The sequence below is a fragment of the Nerophis ophidion genome, linkage group LG07, assembly GCF_033978795.1.
Source record: "Nerophis ophidion isolate RoL-2023_Sa linkage group LG07, RoL_Noph_v1.0, whole genome shotgun sequence".
NCBI classification, from domain to species: domain Eukaryota; kingdom Metazoa; phylum Chordata; class Actinopteri; order Syngnathiformes; family Syngnathidae; genus Nerophis; species Nerophis ophidion.
This window is the reverse complement of record NC_084617.1, coordinates 34,980,236-35,002,658: the sequence shown is the minus strand read 5'-3', so window position 1 is coordinate 35,002,658 and position 22,423 is coordinate 34,980,236. Positions and strand designations below refer to the sequence as shown.

At 37.8% G+C, this 22,423-nt stretch overlaps 1 protein-coding gene across 2 annotated transcripts in view; it reads left to right on the top strand.

Annotated features, from left to right (window-relative positions):
* Window positions 1-22,423, top strand: part of LOC133556294 (calmodulin-regulated spectrin-associated protein 1-B-like) — an 81,770-nt gene that overhangs the window by 12,597 nt on the left and 46,750 nt on the right. For both annotated transcript variants that reach the window (XM_061906088.1, XM_061906087.1), the window contains exon 2: window positions 1,596-1,765. In XM_061906088.1, coding sequence (XP_061762072.1) covers window positions 1,603-1,765 — 163 coding nt within the window. In that variant the 5' untranslated portion in view covers window positions 1,596-1,602. The remainder of the gene's footprint in view (window positions 1-1,595; window positions 1,766-22,423) is intronic.

Sequence of the window (22,423 nt, the reverse complement as noted above, 5' to 3'; positions counted from 1 at the left end):
TAATCATCAATTTAAAATGCGCTCTTTGGGGATTATAATAAAGATCCATCTGGATTCATGAACTTAGTTCTAAACATTTCTTCACAAAAAAAGAAATCATTAACATCAATATTTATTAATAACATGTCCCCAAAAAATCTAGCTGTCAACACTGAATATTGCATTGTTGCATTTCTTTTCACAGTTTATGAACTTACATTCATATTTTGTTAAAGTATTATTCAATAAATATATTTATAAAGGATTTTTGAATTGTTGCTATTTTTAGAATATTTTTAAAAAATCTCACGTGCCCCTTGGCATACCTTCAAGTACCCCCAGGGGTATGTGTACCCCCATTTGAGAACCACTGTTTTAAAGCATAAGACGGCGTGTTAATTTCACACGTATCATTAAGTTTGCTTTTCCTTCAACAACAACACCACTTCTAATCATAGCAAACGTCAAGAGTGATGGTAATGATCCAGAACCTTATGTTTTTGAGCCTAAATAAAAGCAGGATGATCTACAAGATTTAAAGTAGCAGTATTGCTCAGCGCTAAACAATAAATACAAACACAAAAAACATCACTTCCTGTACAATGTCTACTCTCACTGGGATGCCGATTGAAGGGATGTTTGTATCTTCCCGTATAAAAGAAACATTTATCATAATCCTAAAAAAGGATACAAAAAAAACTTGGCTCTCGTGAGTGTTTTTTCCGTTTTCTTCTTCTAAGTTCAATGTCAAAGTTGATAAACTTCTCGTTTTGTGGCCACAACCTTCTACTATTCTGGTGAGAGCCATGATTTTTCATCTAGAATTAACTTTCACCAACTCAGAGATGATGCAGCAGCTCCAAATGTTAACATAAAAGCATAAGTTAGTTAGCTCTGTGTGATCAGTGCCACAAAAAGTAGTTCCACAGCGTTAGCGCTTATAATAACAACATCGCTAATACTTGATCAATATAATTAAAATCATGAGATGGAAATGGAGTATTGTTGGATTTTTTTTTTTTTTTTCAGAACTTTATTAGCACAATTTAATACTCTCATTAGCTACATTGTTACCCACCTCACACTTATTGTACATTACAAATTACAATGCATACAAAAAAGAAAAACATAATTGAATTGTGAATGGTAGGCACAATTCCCTCAAAAGTGCAGTTCCCCTTTAAAGCACAGCACTGAGCTGCAGATCCCCACGTGACGCCAACAACCGATTTGCATTTCCACAAGTGCAGTTCTGCAACCAGCTTTGTCACTACATTTAGCAACTGTTCAGACCTTTATAGCATCTAGAGAAAAAACTAGTGACTGTTGGTTGAAAAGTATTAGTCGGTTTTCTTTCCCACGACTACAGGCAGACTATGTTTATTGTGTATTTATTACTTACTTTTCAGGTAAATGGCCTTTTTTAAAGTACTTTTTTTGCAAAGAGAGGGAGCCCTCAGTCTGCCGCCTCACAGTTTGAAGTGCAGTAGTATAGAATTGTCATTATGGCCCAAACAATTCAATATTTGCATATTGTGCCATGTGCTGTTTACCTCATTCAACAGTGTGTTCAACATAACTGAAATAGTTTCTCTCTATCACACCCTTGTCCCCAGGAGAAGGATGGCTGTTGACTTGTGTGCGGGTGACAGTACCAGGAGGAAAGTGGACTTGACTGGCCTTGCAGAAGGCACCATGGATGTGGTTCCCTTAGAGATGTACGACTCTGCCAGAGCCAAAATAGCTGCCAACCTGCGATGGCTGTTTGCCAAAGCCTACGGCATTGGTGAGTGATTGAGTGTTTCCATGCATGCAACATACTGTACTGTACAAGGCATGTGTCACATGTCCAATGTAAGACTGTGCTGTCCCCACAACGGAAGCCTTTCCTGTCAGTCATTACTCATTTCAGTGTGGCCATGGAGCTCACTTTCATTCATCACTATTACTGTGGATCGTGCATCATTTGGAAGTTGAACAAAGTTCTTGGTGGAAAAAGGCAAACCACTGTCCTGGTATCACACAAGATGTAATAATACATGCTTGGCAAGCATAAATGTTAGAAGCAGGAGCAGCCTCCATGAAGGATGATAAGAGAAGAAGAACACAAAAAGAGAAGAATAACATACAGTTGTAACTTCTAACTCAAAATACTTTTATCTCAAATCATTGAATTTAAATTTTTGACACCAGTAGGAAATTGGGTTGTCCCGATACCAATATTTTGAAACTGGTACCAAAATGTGTTTCGATACTTTTTTAAATAAAGGGAACCACAAAAAAATTCATTATTGGCTTTATTTGAACAAAAAATCTTACTGTCCATGAAACATATGTTTATTATTGTAATTTAGTCCTTAAATAAAATAGTCAGCATACTGGGCAACTTGTCTTTTAGTAGTAAGTAAACAAACAGACTCCTAATTGAACTTTCACAGTATCATGTTAGACCCGCTCGACATCCATTGCTTTCCTCCTCTCCAAGGTTCTCATAGTCATCATTGTCACCGACGTCCCACTGGGTGTGAGTTTTCCTTGCCCTTATGTGGGCCTACCGAGGATGTCGTAGTGGTTTGTGCAGCCCTTTGAGACACTAGTGATTTAGGGCTATATAAGTAAACATTGATTGATTGATTGATTGATTGATAATTAGTCTGCTGACATATGCATTAACATATTGTCATTTATCTACCTATTATTTTGTCTACATTATGAGGGACAAACTGTAAAAAATGATTGTCAATCTACTTGTTCATTTAATGTTAATATCTGCTTACTTTCTGTTTCTACATGTTCTATCTACACTTCTGTTAAAATGTAATAATCACTTATTCTTCTCTTCTTTGATACTTTACATTAGTTTTGTATGATACCACAAATTTGGGTATCGATCCGATACCAAATAGTTACAGAATCATACAATGGTAATAATTTATGTCCTCATGTGTCCAGGGACGTATTTCCTGGGTTTAGAAACATACATTTTAAATATATATATATATATATATATATATATATATATATATATATATCAATGTAATCATAGTGGTATCGATGAGATACTGTACGCTCCTGTACTTTAGTATCAATACAGTGGGTGTCAGGTGTCGATCCACCTATGGCGTTTGTTTACATTGTGACGCCGGTGAGCTACGGTGTATAGTGAAACATGTCTAGCTATTCCTTATTCCAGTGATAATGGTACGTGTAAGAAACTTAAAAAGTTAAAGTACCAATGATTGTCACACACACACTAGGAGTGGTGAAATGTGTCCTCTGCATTTGACCCATCACCCATGATCACCCCCTGGGAGGTGAGGGGAGCAGTAGGCATTTTTGGTGATTTAACCCCCAATTCCAACCCTTGATGCACAGTGCCAAGTAGGGATGTAATGGCTCACATTTTTATAGTGTTTTGTATGACTCAGCCGGGGTTTGAAACCACAACTTACCGATCTCAGGGCGGACACTCTAACCACTAGGCCATTGAGTACTTTATTTGTCGCTGTGGAGACCAGAATTAGTGATTTGAAAGTAGCTAAAACATTGAGGATGGATGTTAGCTGCTAGCTAGCTAGCTAACCATGTCTTAAGCACCGCTTCCTGAGGGTGTTTCAGTGTTATAACTTCTGTCTACACACTGTCTGCTTGTAACTACTGTGTGTGTGTGTGCGCGCTGCCGAACATGCTGCTCTGCTTGTAAAACCAGCAATGTCACGATGTGAGGACATGGCGTCATGCCCGTTAAAAAAAGGGGGGGAACCGGTACTTTTTAGAAGCATTATAGTACCGAATATGATTAACTATTATCGCGGTACTATACTAGTACCGGTATAACATACAACCCTAGTAGGAAGTGCAAAATCTTCAGTGTTATTGTTTTTACGTCATTAATATCAACAGTGGTTAACCTATTTTCGCACTTACGTTACATTGACAACCGACTATTTTTCCATGTTTTTCCATGGGCAAAAATAGTTTCGAAATCCAAGTGAATTTTTTTTGTGGTGCACCATACTTAGATTTTGTTTGTTTACACACATTTTGTTAATAGTGCTAGACTATGAGACGTGCTAACGATAGCGCGCTAAAAGTTGCTCTCATGCTAATATTAGCATGCTAACAAGATTTACCAATTTTTTTTGCGCCGTACTCAAAGTTATATAACTTGGTATGGAGCATATACTAACTGGTAGCATGCTAACTTGTCAAGCCAGTTTTGCTGCTATACACTTCAGAGTCATAAAGGGCTGGGTGATATGGCCTTTTATCTCTATATTTTTAGGCCATGTAACGATACACTATATATATCTCGATATTTTGCCTTAGCCTTGAATGAACACTTGATGCATATATTTACAGCAGTATGATGATCATGTGTCTACATTAAAACATTTTTGTTCATACTTTAATATATGGTCATTTTAAACTTTCATGCAGAGAGAAACCATAATTAAGTCAATTTACCAAAAGTGTATTTGTTAAACAGTTATTAAGCAGTGGCAACACTAAATTGGCCCTAGTGTGTGAATGTGAGTGTGAATGTTGTCCATCTGTGTTGGCCCTGCGATGAGGTGGCGACTTGTCCAGGGTGTAACCCGCCTTCCGCCCGATTGTAGCTGAGATAGGCGCCAGCGCCCCCCGCGACCCCAAAACGGAATAAGCGTTAGAAAATGGATGGATGGAAGCAGTGGCACAAACATTCATGTCATTTCCAAAACAGAAAGTGCAAGATTGTCAGAGACATTTTAAAACAAGCTATTAGTGCACTTTTTTGCATGATTTCAAAAAGATGACATATTAAAACAACACTAAATTTAAGTGCAATTTTTGTATAGAATGCCACTACAGTAGTTTAAAACAAATAAAGTGCACTTTTGTGCATGTCACATAAGATATTTCAATAACTTTCAAATAAAAATTAGCTGCATAATAGGAAATCAAATAGTGTATGTCCTTTGCTATGTGGTAGGTTCCTGCGGACGTTATCTCCTTCTGTAGTTGACTATTTTTTTCATATGGTGTTGATATGGAAATGGCGGTGATGTGCAGGTTGCGTCGGCATTTTGTTGGTGTGGCACCGGCCGGAGATGTTGACATGCAGAGTTTCAAGTTTCATTCTGGAACGGGTGACTTTTCAAATGATGCTACGAATTAGCAGTAATGTTACTTTTTTTTTGCAACGCTTTTACTTGACATATTACTGTTGTCTGTTCAACATATTCCCGTTTGAAGCCAAACCAACGCCAGACGGTGGACCGCCTGCTGTTTTACTTGGGAATTAATTATTCCTCCATTTGTTACCAAATTCGCACCTTCTTTCTCGTATTACCACTCGCACCGCTCCACTAGCATCACAGCTAATGATACCCAGGCCGCTGCCTCTCTGCTTCGTGAGGGCGTATGACAAGTATTGACGTATGTAAGAAGGTGCGCTTGTTTTAAGTCTCTGTGAGAAGGAGAGACAGGAAAGAGTGATAAGAGCCTGTTGTCTTAATGCCCGCAGCTAAAAGCAACTGTGGGACAACATATACTCGAATATCACCATACAGTCATTTTCCATGTCGCACAGAGACAAACCCACGATATATCGAGTATATTTGATATATCACCCAGCCCTAGAGTCATAGTACTTGGTACGTGACACATGCTGTTGGCATGCTAAAATTAGTACATCAACATTAGCATGCAAAACTTTTTTTGCTAATTTACCTACCATTTACCCCAGAGTCATATTACTTGTTACTTGACATTTGCTGACGTTTCTAGTATTATGGTAACATTGGTTTTATTTCTGTATTTAGGATGATATGGCTCATGTTAATGTAACAATGGTAATGTTCTTATCTCTGACTCTCACAGTCAGCAGAATGTGTGGTAAAACATCCAAGTCCAAAAGAAAGAAGTATTGCACCTAAACCAACATCAATTCCCTCTTAACATTTGGCAACTCACACTTCCTCCCTTGGCTGTCCATAACTGTTTAAGTGGCCAATGGAACTTCACTCAATTTTGGTTTCGGATAAGCTCGCTGGAGTTTAATTAAATTGAAAACAACTGGCGAGGCTGTCTCATTAAGGCAAACTTCTACACAATACAGTGCAGCCTCAATACTCGTCTGTGTCACATCTCAATGCAGCTACAGATTGTCAATCCGCAGCATCAGCATTCATACAATATCTGTCTAAGAATTTGAATATCTTCACCTACATTTCAATTATTACAATGCAGAATTACTCTATTGTGAGCATTGGCCTATTTTCCCTGAGCCATTGCTGACTTACCACATTCACTCCATAACCCAGACGTACCAACTTAATTGTTTGGCTGCCATGCAGACTTTTAATCATCAACAAAGTCACAGGATTACCAAGACCCACATAATCACTACTGCCATCGCTTAGGATGGTTACCAATTTCTGGTAACTGTGTGTGTTCAAATGTGTAAGTCAGGGTCAATTGTTCAATAATACAATCACATTTTTTCATTTAACAATTAACTGTGCTGTCCGTTTATAATCTTGTTTTCTTACACTTATGTGTCTCATTTGCAAATACTTTATTATATAGTAGACTTGGCGGCGGCGATGACCAAGAAGAACACGGAGTTGGAATATAATTACAACACTTTATGTACATATTTATATACATATTTATATAATATTTAAATATTTATATAATATGTAGCTTTAAGCTCGATTCACAGACAGAGTCCCATTGCTTTTATGAGCGGTCGAGCAAGTCAAAAGCCGGGAAAAAATAAAATATATATATATATATATATATATATATATATATATATATATATATATATATATATATATATATATATATATATATATATATATATATATATATATATATATATATATATATATATATGTATATGTATATATATATTTTATTTATTTAAAAAAAAAATATATATATATATATGTATATAGATATATATATATATTTTTTAATTATTATTATTATTATTTTATTTATTTTTTTCATTTTTATTTTTAAATGTTTTTATTTGAGGCGGCCGTAATTCTTTCGTGGCGGGCCGCAACAAATAAATGAATGTGTGGGAAACCCTGGCCGATGCAACCAGCACTGACCCAATTGAGCCTGGTGTCTTCCATTTCCACATCAACAAAAAATACTAACCCAAAAAAGGAGATAACGTTTGCAGTTACCTACCACATAGCGAAGGACTCAAAGCATTTGATTTCCTATTGTGCGGCTAATTTTTATTTTACAGTTTTTGAAATATATTAAGTCTAATCATGCACAAAAGTGCACTTTATTTGTTTTAAAATATTGTAGTGGCGTTCTGTACAAAAAGTGCACTTTAATTTAGTGTTGTTTTGATATGTCATCTTAGTGACATCATCCACAAAAGTGCATGATGTCACTAAGATGACACACATTTACACATATAATAAAAAAGTGTTTTTATATGTTTGTTGTTTTTTAAAATGTCTATCTTTCACTTTCTGTTTTGGAAATGACATGAAATTTTTGTGCCACTGCTTAATAACTGTTTAAGAAATACAGTTTTGGTAAATTGACTTAGTTTTGGTTTCCCTCTGCACGAAAGTTTAAAATGAGCATGTGTTAATGCAGTATGAACAAGAATGTTTTAATGTAGACATATAGAATCATCATACTGCTGTGATTATATGCATCAAGTGTTCATTCAAGGCTAAGGCAAAGTATCCAGATATATATCGTGTATCATCACATGGCCTAAAAATATTGGGATATTAATCAAAAGCCTTATCGCCCAGCCCTATCTTCCATCCATCCATTTTCTACCGCTTATTCCGTTTCGGGGTCGCGGGGGGCGCTGGCGCCTATCTCAGCTACAATCGGGCGGAAGGCGGGGTACACCCTGGACAAGTCGCCACCTCATCGCAGGGCCAACACAGATAGACAACATTCACACTCACATTCACCGAGCCTTATCTCACATTCTATATTGTGTTTTGGAAAAAGTTTGTCATAAACGTTAATTCATTTAAAAAATAACAAAAAAGAAAAAAAATGCAGTATTTGTGACCGGTAAAACTTTTGGCAAATCAAAATTTAAGAAACTAATAATAAATAATTAATAATTTTACCCGGAAAATATACCATATTTTCCAAACCATTGGGCGCACTGCCCATAAATGGTCTATTTAAAAAAATATATTATTATTATTTTTTTTTTTTTCAATGTAAAATACTTCGTTGTGGTCTACTTGACATGTAATGGTGGTTTTTTGGTCAAAGTGTTGAATAGATGATGTTTTACGGAGCATCTTCAAAACGCTTTCTTCAAGACAATCTCTTCAGGATGCGCCGTTTTGTGGGCGTTCTTATTTACGTGCCTCACCTTCGACAGCGTTTTCTCCCCGTCATCTTTGTTGTAGCGGTGTAGCGTGTAAGGACGGGAGTGGAAGAAGTGTCAAAAGATGGAGCTACCTGTTTTAATGACATTCTGACTTTACTTCAATCAATAACGGAGCAGCGTCTCCTCATCCGGAAACAACCACACCAGAAATATAATAACTAATAACTAAAGTTCTTTGGGTGAACAATTAAAATTCACTACATCGGTACTTTCATTACTGACAGATATAAGTAAGAACTTTACACTACTTTATATTAGAAGTGGCACTAAAACATTTACTACTAAAACATTTTGAAAGATTTCTGAGCGCTGTGTGTAATGTTCTATATTTTCAATTGAACATTTAAAATGTTGGTGTTTACTTGAGACTTCTCTCTTATGTTTGACAACCATCTACTGGTCACACTTATAATTACACCCTGTACCAAATAAAATAGTTTAGCGTCCCGGAAGAGTTGGTTTTGTAGGGAATTCAGGGTATTTGTTGTGTTGTGTTTGTTGTGTTTTGATGCAAATATTCTCCCGAAATGTGTTTGTCATTGTTGTTTAGTTTGGGTTGACAATATGGCACGTTAATGACCGTGTTGGCGATGATTATACGGCCTCCCTGAGTGTGACATGTATGGCTGTTGACTAAGAATGCCCTTCATTCAGTTGTATTTGGGATATTCAAAAGCAACATGGCCATGGCTGTAATCATACAGAATGCCAACTTTTCTTGACATCTTTGATTTAGCACCATTATTACCCCTTCCAATGCTTCAAAAGCTTTGAAGTGGGTGAGCTCAACATTATAATCTGGAAAATACGATAAACAAAACGCCGGCTGGTTTCAATGCGTAAAAAGACACAAAAAGTGTGTTAATGCCAACACTGGAATTTGTGAAACTGAAACAATACAAAAATAATGCCATTGTAAGTTAATACTAACACTGACACTCAGAAATGTGTTAGCCTATTAGCCAGTTGTTAACAACACTAGTGTCATTACATTACTATAGCACGTACAAATATGCATTAAAACCTTACTACAGACATCACACATGGGACGTTTTAGTAAGTATAAACAGTGTTTGTTATATTGTAAAACTCACAAACGTTGCTTGTAGTCATGAATGAAGAATCCATATGAGTAGAACACTATGGACGACTGGAAGAACGGCACGCCGGTTAAGAAAAAAAAATCCCTACCAGATAGATAACAATAAAAGGACACTGCAGTACCTACAGTGAACGAATTCATCCAAAAGATGACGCCATTGCACAAACAGTAAGCACCCTCTGAGTGTTTTTGCTTGTTGTGTTTTTTTTATAAAATGCTTGTTGTTATTGCCATCAACAAAGAAAAAAACTTAAATTAGGTGCAGGGCGGGCTTCACAGTGACAGAGGGGTTAGTGCGACTGCCTCACAAAACGAAGTTCCTGCAGTCCTGGGTTCAAATCCAGGCTCGGGATCTTTCTGTGTGGAGTTTGCATGTTCTCCTCGTGAATTCGTGGGTTCCCTCCAGGTACTCCGGCTTCTTCCCACTTCCAAAGACATGCACCTGGGAATAGGTTGATTGGCAACACTAAATTGGCCCTAGTGTGTGAATGTGAGTGTGAATGTTGTCTGTCTATCTGTGTTGGCCCTGCGAGGAGGTGGCGACTTGTCCAGGGTGTACCCCGCCTTCCGCCCGATTGTAGCTGAGATAGGCGCCAGTTTTTTGGCCAAGTGCATGACCAGGTGCCAAGGCCGGTATTGAAATATAGCACCATTTAATGTTACATAAGCCAGCACTCGCTAGTACAGACACGCTTGGGCCAGTACCTAGAAAAGTACAGAATTGGATACCCATCCGTAGTCATCGGGCAGATCCATGTTTTCTTTCCTCTGTGTGAAGGAGACGTAGCAGTGAAGTTAGACAAAGACAAATTAATTACACTGTTTGACTTTATGGGTAATTATCTTCCCATTCTTAATTGCATTTTGATCTTGATGGATCTGATTTTTACCATAAAGCAAACAAATGCAGGTTCCTCTAAACTGCAGGGACCTGTGGTGGTAGGGGCGTGGTCACCATGATGTCATTGAGTAATCTGCATTATTTATTATGGTATACTTTTCTTTAAAAGCCCTCAAAAAATGTATGCAATCATTTTAAAACATCTGATATTATGAGTTAGTAATACCATATAACAATGTTACCATATTTTCAATTGTTGCTGCTTTTTGTACAAGGTACTTGGAGGTTTTTTCAAGTGTTTCCAGACTTTTAATGACTTTTAAAAAAATTAAGAAACCACTAGCAACGAGTCTAGCATCTTCTACTGGTGTTATTATAAAATGTACTCTTGTTTAGAAACTACTTCTGTCCCTCGATTACCCTGACAAAAGAAGAAAGCTGCAGGAGCTTAAAGTCACACTTGTTTGGCGCTGTTGCTCGGGTTGGACTTTCTCTTCTTAAAAGCCGCCAGTGTCCCCTTAATATTTGCACATTTTGTAGCTGGCTGTTCGCAGGTATATCTGCACTATATATAAAAATCATGTCCACATCACAGACATGCTGACAACGTTCCAGACAATGCCTTGCGTCTTGTTTACATCCAGATTCGGTAGTGCGTTTTTTGGCGATCAGAGTCTTTTTCCGGTGACATCACTTGTCAATAGTGCGCAAATAATAGGCTATATATATATACATATAGTGGGGGTGTAACGGTACACGGTTTGGTACGTACCTCGGTTTAGAGGTCACGGTTCGGTTCATTTTCGGTACAGTAAGAAAACAACAAAATATAAATTTTTTGGTTATTTATTTACCAAATTTGTAAACAATGGCTTTATCCTTTTAACATTGGGAACACTATAATGATTCTGCCCATGTTAATCCACATTTAACTGCCTCAAATTGTTGCTCTGATTAAATAAAATGACAAAACCTTTCTTCTACATATAAAAAGTGCAACATTAAACAGTTTCAAGTCAACTCATCATGCATAATTATAGCATTTGGGAAGCCTGTAGTTGACTTTAATTATGTAAATGTTATATTTGTATCAACATGTGATAGCAAGGACCCTGCCATTCACAACTAGGCTGCTACATTACTAATGATTCATGTAACTATAGCTGAAAAAAATAGTAATATAGCAACACAATGGAGTTCAATGAAATAACAGACAGGGCTTTGCTGCCCCTAAGACACACACACTCGCACACGCGCACATAAACACACACTCGCGCACACACGCACACACCTACGCGCACACACACACCGCAAAATGAGTTAACGTTACGCTAAAAGCTAATTAGCCTTCACCTCAAGCCAGAACTGCAAGCGAGCTGAGCTGCAGTTTAAGTTTCTAGAAGGTCAACGGGCTCATAGTGATGTTTGTAATAGTTGTGACTGGGAAGTGTTTTTAATGATTTGGGGAGGGTCCGCTGTTCCCCTGCTAAACGGATATCCGCTCAATGCATGCTGAAGCATTGACTACAACGCTCTGAATACGCACAGCTGATTGGCTGTTACATCGCTCTGAATACGCACTGCTGATTGGCTGTTACATCGCTCTGAATACGCATTGGCTTTGTATGTAACCAATCAGATGGTTGTGTGGGCGGCACAATGCCTGCTGCTCAGACAGAGGCAGAAGGCAGAGCAGCTTGTGAAGACTTATTCTTACAAACTCGTTCGATACGCCCGCGTGCCGAACCGAACCCCCCGTACAGAAACGGTTCAATACAAATACAAGTACCGTTACACCCCTAATATGTATATATATATATATATATATATATATATATATATATATATATATATATATATATATATATATATATATATATATATATAGATAGCATATATTAATGTAGTATGAAGAAGAATGTTTTAATGCAGACACATAATCATCATACTGCTGTGATTATATGCATTAAGTGTTAATCCAAGGCCATGGCAAAATATCGAGATATATATCGTGCATCGTGACATGGCTTTAAAATATTGAGATATTAATAAAATGCCATATCGCCCAGCCCTATTGCTAGGGGTGTAACGGTACACAAAAATTTCGGTCCGGTGCGTACCTCGGTTTAGAGGTCACGGTTCGGTTCATTTTCGGTACAGTAAGAAATCAATAAAATATAAATTTTTTGGTTATTTATTTACCAAATTTGTAAACAATGGCTTTATCCTTTTAACATTGGGAACACTACCCACGTTAATCCACATTAAACTGCCTCAAGTTGTTGCTTTAAATAAATAAAATGAAAAAAACTTTCTTCTACATATAAAAAGTTTAACATTAAACAGTTTCCATTGAAACTGTTTAATGTGAACTCATCATGCTTAATTTATTACAGTATTTGGGAAGCCTGTAGTTGACTTTTATTATTTAAATGTTGTATTTTTATCAACATGTGATAGCAGGGACCCTGCTATTCAAAACTAGGCTGCTACATTACTAATGATTCATGTAACTATAGCTGAAAAATAATATAATTGCAATAGGAGAGACTATTCATCCCTAAACACAATGGAGTTCCATGTAATAACAGACAGACAGGGCTTTGCTGCCCCTAAAACACGCACACGCAGGCACACACACACTCACACACACACACACACACACACAAAAATGAGCTAACGTTACGCTAAAAGCTAATTAACCTTCATCTCAAGCCTATACTGTTAGCGAGCTGAGCTGCAGTTTAAGTTTTTAGAAGGTCAACGGGCTCATAGTGATGTTTGTAATAGTTGTGACTGGGAAGTGTTTAGCATAATTTGGGTAGAGTCCGCTCCTCCCCTGCTAGACGAATATCTGCTCGACGCTAAAGCATTGACTACATCGTTCTGAAGTCTGAATACGCACTGCTGATTGGCTGTTACATCGCTCTGAATACGCACTGCTCATTGGCTTTGTATGTAACCAATCAGATGGTTGTGTGGGCAGGACAATGAGGCAGAGACAGAGGCAGAAAGCAGAGCAGCTTGTGAAGACTTCTGCTTCCGAACTTGTTCGGTACGCCCGCGTGCCGAACCGAAACCCCCGAACAGAAACGGTTCGATACAAATACACATACCGTTACACCCCTACCTATTGCAAATTCACTATGTCGTGGAATTTCAGTGTTTTTGATTCAATAAATATAGGGTTTGTATGTTCTCTATATCCAACATTATGTATTATTCTAACTGATCTTTATTGTAACATTGTTATAGCTCGGTTGGTAGAGTGGCCGTGCCAGCAACTTGAGGGTTGCAGGTTCGATTCCCGCTTCCGCCATCCTAGTCACTGCCGTTTTGTCCTTGGGCAAGACACTTTACCCACCTGCTCCCAGTGCCACCCACACTGGTTTAAATGTAACTTAGATATTGGGTTTCACTATGTAAAGCGCTTTGAGTCACTAGAGAAAAGTGCTATATAAATATAATTCACTTCACTAATGAATGAAGTGTACTTTTGTAGTTATTTCCTCATATTTCTACACAATAATCAGATACTAGCGAGCAGTAGAGAATATAAAGTGATTTTTGGTGTAGAATAGAGACTTCCCATAATGGCTTTTTTACCGATAACTGATATTCCGATATTGTCCAACTCTTAATTACTGATACCGATATCAACCGATACCGATATATGCAGTCGTGGAATTAACACATTATGCGTAATTTTTTTGTGATGCCCCGCTGGATGCATTAAACAATGTAACAAGGTTTTCCAAAATAAATCAACTCAAGTTATGGGAAAAAATGCCAACATGGCGCTGCCATATTTATTATTGAAGTCACAAAGTGCATTTTTTTCTTTAACATGCCTCAAAACAGCAGCTTGGAATTTGGGACATGCTCTCCCTGAAAGAGACTATGACGAGGTTGAGGTGGGGGGTAGCGGGGGGTCTATATTGTATCGTCCCGGAAGAGTTAGTGCTGCAAGGGTTTCTGGGTATTTGTTCTGTTGTGTTACGGTGTGGATGTTCTCCCGAAATGGGTTTGTCATTCTTGTTTGGTGTGGGTTCACAGTGTGGCGCATATTTGTAAGTGTTAAAGTTGTTTACATGGCCACACTCAGTGTGACCTGTATGGCTGTTGAACAAGTATGCCTTGCATTAACTTGTGAATGTGACAAGCCGTAGATATTATGTGACTGGGCCGGCACGCGAAGGAAGTGCCTTTAAGGTTTATTGCCGCTCTCTACCTCACCCTATGTCCATGTACACAGCGGCGTTTTAAAAGTCATAAATTTTACTTTTTGAAACCGATACTGATAATTATGAAACCGATAACGATAATTTTCGATATCACATTTCAAAGCATTTATCGACCGATAATATCGGCAGTCCAATATTATCGGACATCCCTAGTCTAGAACATGTTTTTATTTATTCATTATTGACGTGTTTCTTGTTACTTTGTTATATATTTTTTTACATGAGACTTCCAGTTCAATTTATCATCAATCATTATACCTAGAAATTTGGTTTCATCTACTCTTTCAATTTCTATTCCGTCCATATTTGTATTTGTGTTTGACTTTCTCTTCTACTTTTACCAAATAGCATTATTTTAGTTTTACTGAGATTCAAAGAGTCTGTTTTTGTCAAACCATCTTTTTAATTTGTTCATTTCTTCTGGTATTATTTGTATTAGGGGGACGAAGTATTTGCACGGGAGGTAAAACCTGTTAGAATTGTGCCATTTGTTATCATAAAAATGGTATAAAAAAAAAATAAAAAATACTGTCAGACTTTGATTTCTTCTAGAGGCTGCAATATATTACTTTAATTTGTTTTCATGTAAAATTAAAAACACCTTTTTTTCAAGGTGTGGCGGTCATAAAAATGCCTTTGCAGCACGCCACATTTGATTTCATTAAGGGGAAACCCTGAAAATGGGAACTAACTGACAAACTCGGTAAGAAAGCAAACTATAGGCTTTTGCTGGTTTATCTTTCAGTCTCAGACCATGAGTAATGATCCAGACATAGAGGACAAATGCACATGATGTATAAAAAGACGCATTTAGTACTGAGCCTCCTACTGAGCCAGTAGGAGGCAGGTGCACTTGGGATTATTGGTGTCCTGCAGGAATTGAATATCCAATTTACATGGTGTTTGGTAATGTCATTGGTTCTGTTGGTTTAGTGGCTTCCTCTCAGTCAAGTAGATGCATCAACAGTGTGTACACATATGTTAAAAAACAAAACAGATGGGGGGGCAAAATAAAATGTTATTTGACTAAAAAGTTGTATATATTGTCATCTTATTTTCTGTTGTAGTTAATTTTTTTATTTGATGCTGGAGGTGACGTGGTGTTCAAGAACTCTGCAGCGGTTTCTACTTCACATGTGTTCATTCTGTTCTTTTAACATCTATCACTGGTAAACAATATGGCTGAAAACTATCACGATATAAGTGTTTTGAAATTTGTCAATATTGGTAATTATTGGTATTTTTTATGACCTATGGAAAATAAGAACCAAAATATTTAAAATGATCACCTTCCTCTAATTATAATTACCTCAGCTATTAAGGCAGAAAAGAAATGTCAACACAAGCATGGAAAACAAACAATGTAAACAACATTGTAAAATCATACTGAACTCTTAACAATAACCTCTTAAAATGAAGGTGCAAAAATAAGGAATAAGGTAGAAATGCTTGATAAAGTGTGACAAACTTGTGCAAAGTGGAAAAATGGAAACATAAAAACCTGAGTAATTATTTTCTGCAGGTTTAGTGCCAGGAAGTTACAGCTGTGCTCTAAAGGGTGAGCGTGGCTAAGCTGGTGTGTTATTAACAGTCTTGCTGGCATTATTTACAGACCACATTGGTCTGATTACAGTCCCTTCTTGAAAAAAAAATAAAAAAATAAATTATCCAAAAACACTGCCATACTTTCCTTGTTTTATTCACAAATGATTCACTCTCTGCAGCACTAGTTTTTACATTCTCTTCTCACTCCAAGCAAAGAATCAACCACGAGACAACTAGACTGTTCAACCAAACGTGAGATGATACTGTTACCTGATTGGCTGTTAGCGTGTCACTCCCAGTGATCACTTCCTGCGTTGCTAGGTTACCAGAGACAGCGAATCCCTTTGTTCATGCAACCAAACTTACTTTGCAACTTCCTGTTTGTTGGACAAAGAACCTAAAAAAATATCTATCCCATTTTTTATTTATATGGACTACGTGTCTATCACCGTATATATTGATAGGGTTTTATCAGCCAGTCCTAACAGTGTACTTGTGTAATGATGTCATCATGCCTAACTGGCTCCAGGCTGCCACAGCTGCTCCCACCCTGAGTTGCCAGACATGTGTGGGCACACCTGTCTTAGTTACAGCCTGCTTGTTGTGCTTATTATATTTGGCTAGCTCGTGTCGCTCAACTTGTCTAAGCTGATGCTACAGTATCATCCAGTTAGTGCTAGACTTTCATCCCAGCTCCTGATGGGATCATAACTGCCACACAAAGTCATCGTCTGTGGCATTAAGTCAAACGTGAACACTTTCCCTTGTCTAGACTCCTTTATCACGTTCTCACAGTTCAAGTTTGTGTGCTCACACACAGCTCTACACTACTCAGCACCACACGGTTTAATTTGATGCCATCATCTTTTATTGTCATCTCCATGTGTACACACTGTTGCCATGGAGAGCTCACTTATTGCTCTAAGTGCCTTATCATTTCACAGCAGGCACATTGATAATCTTATTTTTTGTTGGATTTTTCTTCTCAGTCATTGGGTGAAACATTGCTTGGCTCTTAAGGAAGCCCACATCTAGTGTGTTGATTGAGGAACTATTGTCCAGATAAATCAATATGTATATGAAATCATACTGTATGTATACCAGTCACAACCCTAAGTCTTAATTCCTTATTTCTTACCATACAGTGGGTACGGAAAGTATTCAGATCCCTTTACATTTTTCACTCTTTTTTTTTTCTTTGCAGCCACTTGCTTGAAATGAAAAAATGTCATTTTTTTCTTATTAATGTACACTCCGCACCCCATCTTGACTTAAAAAAACAAAAGTAGAATTTTTTGCAAATGTGTTTAAAAATAAACTACTCAAATCACATGTACGTAAGTATTCAGACCCTTTGTTGATGCACCTTCGGCAGCAATTGTCTTTTTGAATATACCTGTCTTTGATGCAGTTTGGCCCATTCCTCTTTGCTGCACCTCTTGAGCTCTATCAGGTTGGATGGGATTGTTGGTTTTCATCCAGGATGTGTCTGTACATTGCTGCATTCATCTTAGTCTAGTCAGGAAGGTGACTAGGAACCTGATGGTCACTCTATCAGAGCTATAGCATTCCTCTATAGAAAGAGGAGAACCTTCTAGAACAGGGATGCCCACACTTTTTCTGCAAGCGAGCAGCTTTGACCAAGTCTAGGGTATCTACCTCATTCATATATATAATGTTATATTGATTTATTTATGAAAGAGACGTTAACACGTTAAATGTGTTTGATAGTACAATCATGTTGCTTTCATGAAGACAAGAATATAAGTGATTGTGATGACTTTCAATGATTTGAATCAGACAGTAGTGATAACGTCCACATTTTCAAATGGAGGAGAAAAAAAATCCTCTTTTCTGTCCAATACCACATGAAAGTGGTTTGTTTTTGCCATCTTATTTGTCCAGCTTCTGTACTCCTTTCTATACACTTTACAATAAATACATTAGCGGCCAACTCCGTAGCTTTCTAGCTTGTGCACGCCAGCTTTCTTAGACTCTTATTTTGTTAACGCAGGCAGGATTAAGCAGTGCTTTTATTTGGGGATAGTAACTGTGCATTTTTTCTTAATACTGATCTGGCAGCAGCCAGCGTCATTCACAAGACCTTCGGGTGCTGAGAATGTTAATCAAGTGACGTTTTGGTGAAGATTGATGATCGCTCATTTTTAGGTTCATTTTTTGAATGCCTGGCTGGTGACGGACTGTCACACCCTCTGCAATTGACCGGTAGCTCGCGACCTACGTAACAACCATTTCTGCAACAACCAATCAGTATAGATTGGCCATTGACCAGTAGCTCGCGACCTACGTAACAACCATTTCTGCAACAACCAATCAGTATAGATTGACCAGACAAAAGCCATTTCTTGGTCAAATGTTTGCCAAAATGCACCTGAAAGATTCTTAGACCATGAAAAACTAAATGATCTCGTCTGATGAGACAAAGATTGAAGTCTTTGGCCAGGCCAATACTGTCCCTACAATGCTGTGGGGATGGTTTTCAGTGGCAGGAACTGGGAGAGAAAGATGAATGCAGCAATATACAGAGACATTTTGGATGAAAACCAACACTCCATCTGATTCCAATCAGATGGAGCTTGAGTTGTGCTGCAAAGAGGAATGCCAAAAAATAGCTGTGCCATGCGTATGGCATCATATTCAAAAAGACTTGAAGCTGTAATTCCTGCCAAATGTGCATTGACACAGCATTGAGAAAAGAATCTGAATACTTTTATGTGCATGTGATTTTTCAGTTTTTTTGTTTTCAACAAATTTACAGAAATGTCTACATTTCTGTTTTGTCTGTCAAGATAGGGTGCTGAGTGTACATTATTAATGAGATATAAAATGAACTTTTTTTTTATTTTAGCAAATGGCTGTAATGAAACATTTAAAGGGATCTGAATACATTTCATACTCACCACTGTATTTGATACATATTAGCTTACCAGTTACCACCAAGGGAGGAAGAAGGCATCCAACCAGAGGCTTTTTACAGAAGCCTGAGGTGCATTAGCAAACCAGATAGATGCCTTAACTTGAACAGAATACATTTATCAAACATTTGAAACAGATTTAAAATAGCTTATTGTTTGTATTTTTACTCACAATGTTGGACTGATGGGTAATTATTAGGGGTGTAACTGTACGTGTATTTGTATTGAACCGTTTCGGTTCGGTAAGGGAGTGTACCGAACAAGTTTCTAAGCTAAAGTCTTAGCAAGCTGCCTTGCTTCTACTGCCTCTGTCTCCGCACCCAACATTGTCCGACCCACACAACCATTTGATTGATTACATATATAACGGTAACAGCCAAACAGCAGTGCGTATTCAGAGTGCATGTAGTAAATGCTTCAGCGTCGAGCAGATAGGTGTTTAGCAGGTGAGTATAAGGCAGCGTACTCTCCCCAAATGGTAATAAACCCCTCCCAGTCAACTATTACTAACATCACTATGAGCCCGTTGACCTTCTAGAAACTTAAACTGCAGCTCAGCTCGCTCGCAGTTCTGGCTTGAGGTGAAGGCTAATTAGCTTTTAGCGTAACGGTAGCTCATTTTGCGGTGTGTGTGTGCGTGTACGTGTTACGGACAGAAAAGCTTTGAATGGCAGAGTGCCTGCTATCACATGTTGATAAAAATATAACATTTACATAATAAATATCAGCTACAAGCTTCCCAAATGCTGTGATAAATTAAGCATGATGAGTTGACTTGAAACTGTTTAATGTTGCACTTTTTATATGTAGAAGAAAAGTTTCTTCATTTTATTTAATCTGAACAACAATTTGAGGCAGTTTAATGTTGATTAACGTGGGCAGAATTATTATAGTGTTCCCAATAGGGATGGGCGATATTGGCTTTTATTAATATCGCAATATTTTTATGCAATATTGCGATATACGATATATATTATGATATTTTGCCTTGGCCTTGAATGAACACTTGATGCATATAATCACAGCAGTATGATGATTCTATGTGTCTACATTTAAACATTCTTCTTCATACTGCATTAATATATGCTCATTTTAAACTTTCATGCAGAGAGGGAAATCACAACTAAGTCAATTGACCAAAACTGTATTCATTAAATACTCTTCATTCTCTCACGGGTGACTTTTTGCTACCTTTTTGTAGTAACACTTCTGCTGTATACTTTGCACTGATTGATTGATACTTTTATTAGTAGATTGCACAGTACAGTACATATTCCGTACAATTGACCACTAAATGGTAACACCCGAATAAGTTTTTCAACTTGTTTAAGTCGGGGTCCACGTTGATCAATTCATGGTACAAATATATACTATCAGCATAACACAGTCATCACACAGGTTAATCATCATAGTATATACATTGAACAGCATATTGCTGTTGTCTGCTAAATATCTTCCCACTTGGAGCCAAACCACCGCCAGATGATGGACCCCCTGCTCTTTATGTTGGGCCTTTTTTGTTCTTCCTCCATTTGTGATACGTTTCGCACCATCTCTCTCGTATTGTCACAAGCTCCGCTCGCTCGACCTGCCTCAGCTAACGTTAGCCATGCTGCTACCTCTCTGATCGGCAAGAGCTATCACGATAGACTCGCGAGAGTATGTGACGTATGTAAGAAGGCGGGCTTGTTTTCCGTATCTGTCAGAATGACAGACGAGGAGGAGTGAGAAACGCCTGTTGTGTGATGCCCAAAGCTAAATGCAACTCGACCTGCCTCAGCTAACGTTAGCCATGTTGCTACCTCTCTGGTCGGTGAGAGCGTATGACGCTACACGTATATAAGAAAGCGGGCTTATTTTACATCTCTGTGAGAAGGAAGGACGAGAAGGAGTGAGACACGCCAGTAATGTACAGTAATGCACGCAGGTTAAAGCAACGGTGTGAGAACATATACCGTATTTTTCGGACTATAAGTCGCTTTTTTTTTTTGTAGTTTGGTCGGGGATGAGACTTGGCCAAACTATAAAAAAAAAAAAAATGTTTTCTGGACTGTGGAGAAGACTGCGACTTATAGTCCGAAAAATACGGTAATCAAATATTACGATATAATCATTTTCTATATCGCACAGAGACAAACCTGCGATATACCGTATATATTGATATATTGCCAAGCCCTAGTTCCCAATGTTAAAAGGATTAAGCCATTGTTTACAAATTTGGTAAATAAAATGTATATTTTGTTGTTTTCTTACTGTACCGAAAATGAACCGAACCGTGACCTCTAAACCGAGGTGCGTACCAAACCGGAATTTGTGTGTACCGTTACACCCCTAGTAATTATCTGTTTATATTTCATAGACCTAAGATGATAGTTTTCTTTGCTGTGCTTTTGCAAACCTACCCCCAATCGTAAAAGTTAAGTAGTGTTTTAGCGTGCACACCTACGCTTTATAGTCCCCAACCCAGGAGCTCCTGGAGACATTTGTGAATGTAAGATTGCTGACGGCTGGCTTCCTTTATTCTGTCAGAACGGAGCATGTCACAGTATGCAGCGCTTGGTGACGACACACACATTTGGTAGAACAAGGTAATTTCTCGCTCCACTATTGTGTTTAAAAAATATTTGGAAAGGTTTTTCAGACCTAATTTATAGCATCCCTGTTTAGTTTACCCATTTTGATTTTAGCATACCAAAAGTCTCAACTCCTTATATAGTCATGGTGTTACATGGAGTAACATAATCTCTTGTTTAGGTCTCTGTTTATTTTTGTACTTTGAGTATCTCCAGTTCTTTGGATTGCTAACAAAGCTAAACATATCACCTGGGGTGCCTGCCCTCAAACCCAGAGCTCTTGCAAGGCTATAAATTGTCAGTCTCTGACTGAAACAGAACAAATATTACACAGAAAGAGAGAAGCTTGTTTTGTATTCCAGTAGTTGTTTGACAAGTTTGAGCTGTCTCTCTTGGTGTACAACCCCCTGCTAAAATGATGGAATTAGCAGACTTGGAGGATGTTCATTCACTTTGTTTCATGTTGATAGAAAGAAGCAGATAATGTACCGTATTTCCTGAACCGTACTGCACACTGGATTATAAAGTGCACTGCCGATGAGTGAGTTTTTTCAGGTCACCGGATTATAAAGTGCATTAAAGGAGTCATATTATTGTGATTTTTTTCTAAATGCAAAATACTTCCTTGTGGTCTACAAAACATGTAATGATGGTTCTTTGGTCAAAATGTTGCATAGATGATATTTTACAGATCATCTTCAAGTCACTTTCTGACAGTCTCTTAAAGATAAGTCATCTTTGTTGTAGCGGTGTAGTGTGCAAGGACGAGAGTTGAAGAAGTGTCAAAAGATAGAGCTAACTGTTCTAATGATACTCAGAC